At 46.9% G+C, this 8,127-nt stretch overlaps 1 protein-coding gene across 1 annotated transcript in view; it reads left to right on the top strand.

The window, feature by feature from the left end:
• HSF4 (heat shock transcription factor 4) overlaps positions 1 to 7,885 on the top strand; it is a 23,881-nt gene extending 15,996 nt beyond the window's left edge. The window contains exons 9-13 of the mRNA XM_009643250.2: positions 869 to 1,093; positions 3,127 to 3,232; positions 4,687 to 4,752; positions 6,198 to 6,291; positions 7,502 to 7,885. Of these exons, the coding sequence (XP_009641545.1) occupies positions 869 to 1,093; positions 3,127 to 3,232; positions 4,687 to 4,752; positions 6,198 to 6,291; positions 7,502 to 7,692 (682 nt within the window). The 3' untranslated portion in view covers positions 7,693 to 7,885. The remainder of the gene's footprint in view (positions 1 to 868; positions 1,094 to 3,126; positions 3,233 to 4,686; positions 4,753 to 6,197; positions 6,292 to 7,501) is intronic.
• Positions 7,886 to 8,127: the final 242 nt, after the last annotated feature.

The following is an 8,127-nucleotide window of genomic DNA, read 5'->3' as shown; positions in this document are numbered from 1 at the left end:
GGAATGCCGGGGAAGGCTTTGTAGTGTCACATACCAGCCCATATGCGTGACACCCTCGTGTGTTGTCTTGCAGCAAAGCTAGTCTGTAAGTGTTGTAGGATATTTCTTCAGCATGGCTTTCCATGCCCTGTGCCTGTTGATCTGCATGCCTTTGTCACTTTGGCTCCACTTGTGCAGTTTCACAGAGAGCTGTAGATTCTCCTGTAAGTAGTCCAGAGTAGATTTTTACGTATAAAAAGCTACTGTTCAAAACTTCAGTGTTGTATGTCCAGCTAGGAATAACGTGGAGTGCCTCTCCCACTGGAAAAAGGCAAACCTCTGCTTCCAAACAAGTAAACTGTCTGATGGGGACTGTCAGATCTTGATAGGTTCTGTTCCAAATCCTGCAGAGCTGTAATATCCCAGCCTGTGTCATTGGGATCTCAAGTGCTTGCTGGTCCAATCCTAACTCCAGCATGGGAAGGTCTTGCTGATCCCATTCCTGTCTCTAGGGTGGAGATTTTTCTTTTTCAGGGGAATCTCTCTAGCCTAGTGACTCTTTAACCTGTCTCAAGCCCAAATTCATCTGAGGAATGACCAGCACATGGAAGTGTATTTTCCATATTTGCAAAACAGTCGAATGGGGCAAATTAATTATATCTGTGGCTGATGAAGTGAGTGAAGATATTCCAGCTGGGCATGTTTCTGGAGCTTGCTGAAAAGAAAACAAGGTTGCTGGTTCCTTTTGCCCATCGAGGGGAATGGAAAGACTCTGTGGGGCAGTTTGATGGGAAGTGGAGAGAAGCCCTTGTGCCATTGCCCTTCCCAGTAGCACGAGGCCTTTGTGGAGCAGATATGTGTGTGGTGCTAACTCTTGTCTCTGATACAGAGAGAAGTGCCTCATGCTGATCAAGGAAGAGCCAGTCAGCCCTGGAGTGAAAGCCACTGCTGAGCCTGATGTCCCGCTGCCAGGCTGCAGAGCTTGCTCTGAGCCCCCAGTGCTCCCGGTTGCCATGGTTCAGTCTGTTTTGGAAGGCAAAGGGAGCTGCGGTGCGGCCCCACCAGGGACCTCGCAACCATCCGAGCGAAGAGGCAGAAGGGCATTGCTGGACAGGTGAGGGGAGCGAGGGAGAGCTGTGGTCCTGCATGTTTCATGGCCCTCTTTTCCCACTAGTGGGAGAGAAAGGGAGGCTGACTTTACATCGCCTAATGCAGCCTGGTGAGCTCCATCCTGTGCCTGTGGCACCTGCTTAGGAGACCCTTGAAGCCCAAGGGACATTTCACACAGGTAGAGGGTCTGTGGATGACTTGAAGGACCCAACAGAGGAAAAGCTGTCAGAGCACCTACATCTGAGTCATAGGAATGGGAAGAGGCTTTCTGCAGTGAGAGGGATTTGCCCAATGTCCCAGTGAAAGCTGGAGCCCAGACCAGCATCCATGTCTGCAGTCTTGCAGGCCACCGGACCGCCCTACACCTCCAGCAGCTTGTGTGCCCTCTGTCATTTGTTTTGTGGTGTCTTCAGTTACATGAATTCATAAGGAAATACTTGTCGCTGGTGTTTCTGTGCAGTGAATAAGGTGTCACGTGTGCCAATATGCAGGCGGTGATGGAAGATGACAATCATCACCATAATCTTTGCACTAAGTAGGGCATATATTTGATAAGGCATCAAAGTATTTATCAGTCCCAGGCTTGGGCTTGAGAAGGAAATAATTCACCCCCTTTCTTTTCCTCTCCTGTGCTGTGAAGTTAAATAGACTTTTCTCTTTAGTCTGTTCTCCCTTTGCATCTCCTCCTGTCACCTTTCCAAGGTGACTTTCCTGAGTCAGTGCTAGATCTGATACCAGGGGGCAGCCAGCCACTTGGGCACCGTGATGTGGGCTGCATGCTTCTGGGGAGGTACCGCGGAGCCGACGCTGTGAGAGATCTTGGCCTCCCCATCTCTGACTAAGAGTAAAAACCCATGAAACTTAGGTGCATTGCTCTGCTTGTCTCCTTGAACTGGAGGGGCTCAGTAAAATGCTAGGCAGTCCAAAGCAAGGCTTTATAGAAGGGTATATGCCTTAAAATCATGAAATAGCAAGTGAGGTCACTCCCAGGGATGGAGAGTTGGGAGTTTGTGTTCGCTGAGTGCAGAGGTCTGATACAAAGGGATGGAGGTTTCATTATTTTGAAGCCAGGGCACGCAAGTATCCTGCATGTGACAGTCCCCCAGAGAATGACGTCCTCTTGCAAGGGGGATTAGGACAGTGTCATTAGGCTCAGCCACGGGGTGATATGGGTGAGCAGCTTTAGAGCTGTGGGACTGAAACCCCAACAGCACCAGTGTCCTGGGTGAGCATAGAGCAGACTTCACCAGCAGGAGGAAAGGGTGGTTGCAGCTTGGTGGATGAAGTAAAAGTTAACTGCAGCATTCATTCTTCATGGCAACTGCGGCAATGTGTGACGACTGGCAAGGGAAAACACCACACTCAATAGAGTTATCAGAAAGGCTTCTATTTTCCTTTGGGTCCTTACAGAGAACCACATTCCTCCTCCTGAACTCCACTGGCTACTTAAAAACATTTTATTAGAAGAAAAAACATCCTCTTTTAAAGACTGCCGATTTGAAGAGAAGTTCTTATAGCTTTTGGGGTGGGGTTAAAACCAGCAGAGCTTCACATTTGCTCCTTTAGCTGACTTTCTTTGGTAAATGCAACCTGCAGACTGAGTGTCTGCAGGTAAAAGCCACTCCATTAAAAGCTCCTTTAATAGTAATTCAGCCATCTTGGACCCAGGAGGATGGGAATGCAGCCTGTTCTGGATCCCAAGTGTCTCTCTAGAAGGATTTCCTCTAAGGAAGGCTCTAATTTTCCCAGTCTTGAGGAGATGTGCATAGACTGTCCATCCCCAAACTATGTGCGTCACCCAGGAGAGGAGCAGTCTCACCCATTTTACCATCAGCCCAGTCCCCTCCATGCTCTGCTGGGTTGTACTTTGGTGATTAATCCAAGTGAAGTGGCATAAACCCAGGCTGACAGAGGGCCCTTGGTTTTCAAAATGAGATTTAAGCGTGAACCTCATGTCGGAAGGCTGCTCAGTCCTGCTTTCTATACGTATCTCTGTAAGTCTCATTTGTGGCAATGTTTCCTCTTGTCTTTTCTCAGAACAGATATTTCAGACCCGCTGGAGGGCACCGACTGGAGCTTGGAAGGGCTGCAGCTGCTGCTGAGGAGCCAGCAGTACGGCCTGGAGCCCACCAGCCTCTTGGATGTGAGTGCTGGGCCCTCTGCCGGGGCGGCTGTGGGGAGTTGCGAAGTTCACAGCGGTACTTTTGCGCTGTAGATCAGGCAGACCGTGCTGCTTATTCTTGAGTGGCACCTTACCTGTCACATGCTGCCAATAAGAGTCACAGCTCTGTTTTGACCTGCTTCTAGGAACTGGCAGGATTTCAGACATTAAGTGATGCTTTTTTACATTTCTTCTGAAAATACACATATCTGAACTGCTAGGAGCACAAAACACGGTGCCTTTGGTAAAGACACCATCAGGAGACCTAACACATGTATAGAAAATAGGTTTAATATGACTCTGTTGCTAGTTTGGCAACTGCTTTGGGTGGGTTTATTTTTTGCATATTCTGCATCTTAGATACTGCTAGATTGTGTTTAGCTCTGCTACCTTCCACTTTTCCTCACGTTCTGGCAAGTGTAGCCGATGCCGAATTCTCTGTCTGCTGAGGTCTTTGTCTGTCTGCAGTTCCCAAGCCACTTTTCTCTAGAAATGGATAGTGGCTTTTTTCTTCAGTATATATGCAGAAATACAAAGGTTTGTTTCTTTCTCTTTCACTCTCTCTCTCCTTTTACATCTAGTTAGTATATGAAAGGGTTTTGCCAATAATCAGGTAACTCTGTACGTAGCAAAAGAATCTGTATGTCAAAGATATGCTCTCTTGAGGAGGCACTTCAGTTATATGTGCTAAACTTGCATGGATAAACAGGAATGAAAAATCATTAAAAAATAAAACAATCAATGTTATCTTCTTAAAGGCAGTTCCCAAATATTCTGTGATTGATTCGGACTTTACAGAAAGCCTTCATAATGGCCTGCTCTGGCACTGGCTCCGTTGGTTTCTGTTTCTTGCTTCTCATTAGGAGGTGTTTTCCTGTTACTGACACACTTTTCTCTCTCTGTGCAACTGAGCGTCACAAGAGTGAGAATGAATCATAAAACTGTACCCCAGACCAACAGATCCTTTTCCCAGATTGCTCAGACTTCTCAAGAAATTGCTGTTGAGGCACCGATGCAGCAGTAATCTGCCTTCTGCTACCGTGTTTTGGAATGCTTTTAAAAAAACCCACATGAATCTGGAAGTGTCCTAGGATCCAAGAGCAGCAAAAAAAGGGCTTGGACTTGCACGTGTGGTGACACAAATGGCTGCCCTGGTTTATGACATGGCTGTGGCCCTAGGTCAGCAGATCAGCACAAGTGCACACAACTCGATCCTTGCTGTTCTGGCTCTGCTACAAATCAATGCCCATGAGCCTTGGCCTGTAGCTTTGGTTAATATGTCAGAGCAGCTGGGGCACAGGCAGGCGTTGCTCTCCAGCACCTCTGCCAGCAGGGCTACAGCCTCCCGCAGACAGGCAAGGCAGACAGCTGAGGGTAGAAGTATCTCGAACTGCTATACATCTTTCAGAGCCCTAATTGTGTTTTTCTCCCAACAGGTCTTTAATCCCAATTTATCTTTGAGTGAGTGGAATTTGACTGAAATGGAAGCCAGTCTGTCCCCGGTAAGAGATGTGTATTTCTGAGGAGTAGTAGTAGTAGTAGCAGTAATAATAATAATAATAATAATAATAATAATAATAATGTAATTATGAAGCACAGCTGGTGCATAACTGAAGAATGCTTGGTTATTTTATAGCCAGAGGGGAGAGTGGTAAAGCACAGCAATAAGCATCTCCTGAAGGTAGGCTGAGAGTGTTATCTTATACTCTTAACCCATCTTTCCTGCTCAGCCAGAGCTTGTTTAGAGATGTTTCGGTGTCCTGGAGTCTTTAATTGAAGCTGGCTGCTCTAAACTTTCTCTTAGTGTCAATGTCACATCCGCTAATACCATAGATTCACAAAGTGTCTTTGTGCCAAAGCCCTTTATAAAATATGCCTTGATAAAGTGCAGCCATCCCTGCGTGTTTCACGAGGGTAAAACCACATGCAATTAGAACAGAGGTTCACGCACACCCGTACAGAAGAAACAAGGAAATTCAGTTTGGCAGCATTTGTTCGGAATCGACACTGAGTCAGACATTTCTAAAGTGCATATGGTGATTTAATAAACAGTGAAGGAAATGTGTGTTTCATGACCGGGCTTTTTTCCTGCTTGCTAGAGGGTGAAGTTTAATAGCCCTGACTGCCAGCCAGGTAGGATAAATACCTGGATGGTTTGGCCATCTCTAAGATGCAGAAGCAAAGCGTAATCTATTCTAATGAAGTGCGAAAGGTCTCTAAGCCTTCTTCATTATATTGCTATCCTTTTAAGGTTTTGATTTCATAATTTTTGCATTTACTTGGTAATTCCACTTCCTCGGTATTAGGAAGGAGAGTCTCTGAAGATAGATGATATTAGCAAGTCTCAGAAGCAAGAGTCTCTCTTAAAAAGGATTGCATGAGAAAGGCGGCCAAGAGGAAGGCCGCAATGTTCAGTAGGTCAGTCCTCGAGTTCACTGAATTTCCCAGCATCTGGTGCAGCCTACCCTTAGGCTTGCTTGTCCTACAGAAAGACATGAGCGTCGAGAAGCCTGGAAGTAATACCTGCAGCAACTCCGTACCTAGAAGCACTGTGCAAGTGAAAGCTAGTTTCGCTTAAAGACCGTCATAGGCAAATGGAAAGAGAATTTCTTCAGTATTTTGCTTTGTATGGCAGCTGGGCAGGGACAGCCGCAGCAACGCCAGCCTGGCCTCCTCATATGACCTGAGCTTCACACCATATTAGCCAGTGCTCGTGGGGGATTGCATGTCCCTTAGCCCGCTCCTTCAGGCATACCTGCCCTTGGGCGCACGCTTTGGCTATTTTAACGGAGTACGGGTGAGGCTGGGAGGAGAGGCAGGGCAGGGAGGATAGCTTGCGTTACTGGTGGGTGTTGTGCAGCATTGATGAAGCACTGAATGGCCTAGTTCTAACAAGCGCCCCTGTCTTTGTATAATTGTACATTGTAGTTTATATTTTTGCATCAAGATGCAGCGACTCGCAGTGGATCTGGAGAAGAATGCAACTGAGCTGTCCCCAAAAGTGTTCAACCCACCGTTTAACAACACCTGCCCAGGTAGGAGCGCTAGCAGCTCTTGCAGGCTTGGGAATGGGGGTGTAATTAAGGGGTTAAACATGTCAGCAGCAAGATGCAATGTCTGGCCCTGCCCATTTGCCACTTTGAGGGGACAAACCACATTTTTTATTTTACCTTCATGATTGTCAGTCAGCAATGCTTCCACAACAGCTGTAAGCTAGTTACTGAGCAGTGGGAAAAGTGTGGGGGATAAACTGACGTTGAAATGTAATTGAACCACCCTGCTTGGGTCATATCTATCAGTGACTCCACTGTTTCTCTGCCTGTTCATCGCCACCTAAGGACAATGTGGTGATCTGAGTGGGTAGGGGTGGTAAGAGCTGCACAGGTCCTGCGTTTCCTCTGGCTCCTGCTGCAGAGGAGGTGACCCGGTAGCTGCTAGCAACCAGAGGCAAAGGTTATGTCTCAGTTTTTCCAGACCTCGGGGGAACTGCGCATTGACCTTAGATATGAATCTAGAAGTGTTTTCCTGCTCTTGGAATAGTGATATATTGTTATTTTCATGTGTATTCAGCTGGGTTAGACCTGAAAGAGAAGCTTTTGTGAGCCTTAGTTTTGTGTTGTAGCCACCTGGCCCCACTGCAGAGTTTTGATGTATTTTGTGTAGTTCAAGGATTTTCAGCCTTCGCCTTAGGCTCAGCATCTTGCAGGAGCAGCAAAGGCGTTAAAAGCCCAGCTACACTGGAGAGAATTCTGAAGCAGGCTGGAGCTGAACTGCACGAGAGGAGTGTCCCTGTTTGCAAAGCCTTTCTGGCCCACGCGGTGGCGTGGTGCTGGGGCAATCAACAGATGTCTCCCGCAAAGATGAGGAAAAGCACACAGTTCTGGAGTGAAGAAGAGAAGTTGCTCTTACCTGCTTCTCAGTGTCTCCAACCATTTGGTCACCCCTCTTTCACTCCTCCTTACCACACTTGCCTCACAAGAAGCCAACAAGGGATGGTCAAATGGTTGGTAACACTCAGCATTCAGGCAGAACCCGGCTTGGCAACCTGGAGAGACTCCCATTGATTTTAATGGGCTTTTGAGTGAGTCCAAGTTTGACTCAAGTGTTTCCATGCGGTTTTTTGCTTGGAGTGAGGCCCCTCCCCTCCCGCTGCAGTGGGGATTTGCCACTTTTCAGTTCTATGTACATAAAGTACGGTCACTTGCCCTCCAGAACTGAGTTTTCTGTTGTCCGTTTGCAGCCTTTTTTAAGATGTCATTCTTGAAAGCACCCAGCAGTTCCTCATTGATCGTCAGTCGATCTTTGGAAACGACCTCATCAGCTTGCCTGAAAGTTCATCGCTTTATGTTCCACCTGAAAACACGGCTTCCTACCTGTCCTCTGTGGGGGTCCAAGGGGACATTCCATTAAACCTCAGCTCTTCAACTGACAACAACCAGTGAGTCAGTGTCCAAGAAACAACATCTCCCTCCCACCCATCCAAGCATCCACAGGTTTGAATGTAAAGAAACAAAAGTGACTCAGAAACCCACAAGAGAGTTTCTTTTTGTGTCCTTTCTCTTTGAGTAGATGGAAGCGGTTGGTAGCTGTTGCGTTACCCTCCCTGCGCCTGGATTTCAGTGTTTGCCCAGGATGACAATTTTAAAACAAAATGTGGCTTCTGGCACTTGCTCCTAGGGGGAGTGAGAACTTGGCAGGATTTTTTTTTTCTTGAAAAGGCTTTCAGAAAATTCAAGTCTTCTAATAAAAATTTAAGTGAAGAATAGCTTGAAAGTACATCAGGGTCTTGATAAAATAAAGTGATCCTGACTAGCATCTGCAACGGCAAATGGTTAGATTTTATTGGGGCAGCACAGATTAGCTAAGATGCACGACCC

Source organism: Egretta garzetta, unplaced genomic scaffold, assembly GCF_000687185.1.
Source record: "Egretta garzetta isolate BGI_Z169 unplaced genomic scaffold, ASM68718v1 scaffold27, whole genome shotgun sequence".
NCBI classification, from domain to species: domain Eukaryota; kingdom Metazoa; phylum Chordata; class Aves; order Pelecaniformes; family Ardeidae; genus Egretta; species Egretta garzetta.
This window is presented reverse-complemented; position numbering and strand designations above follow the sequence as displayed.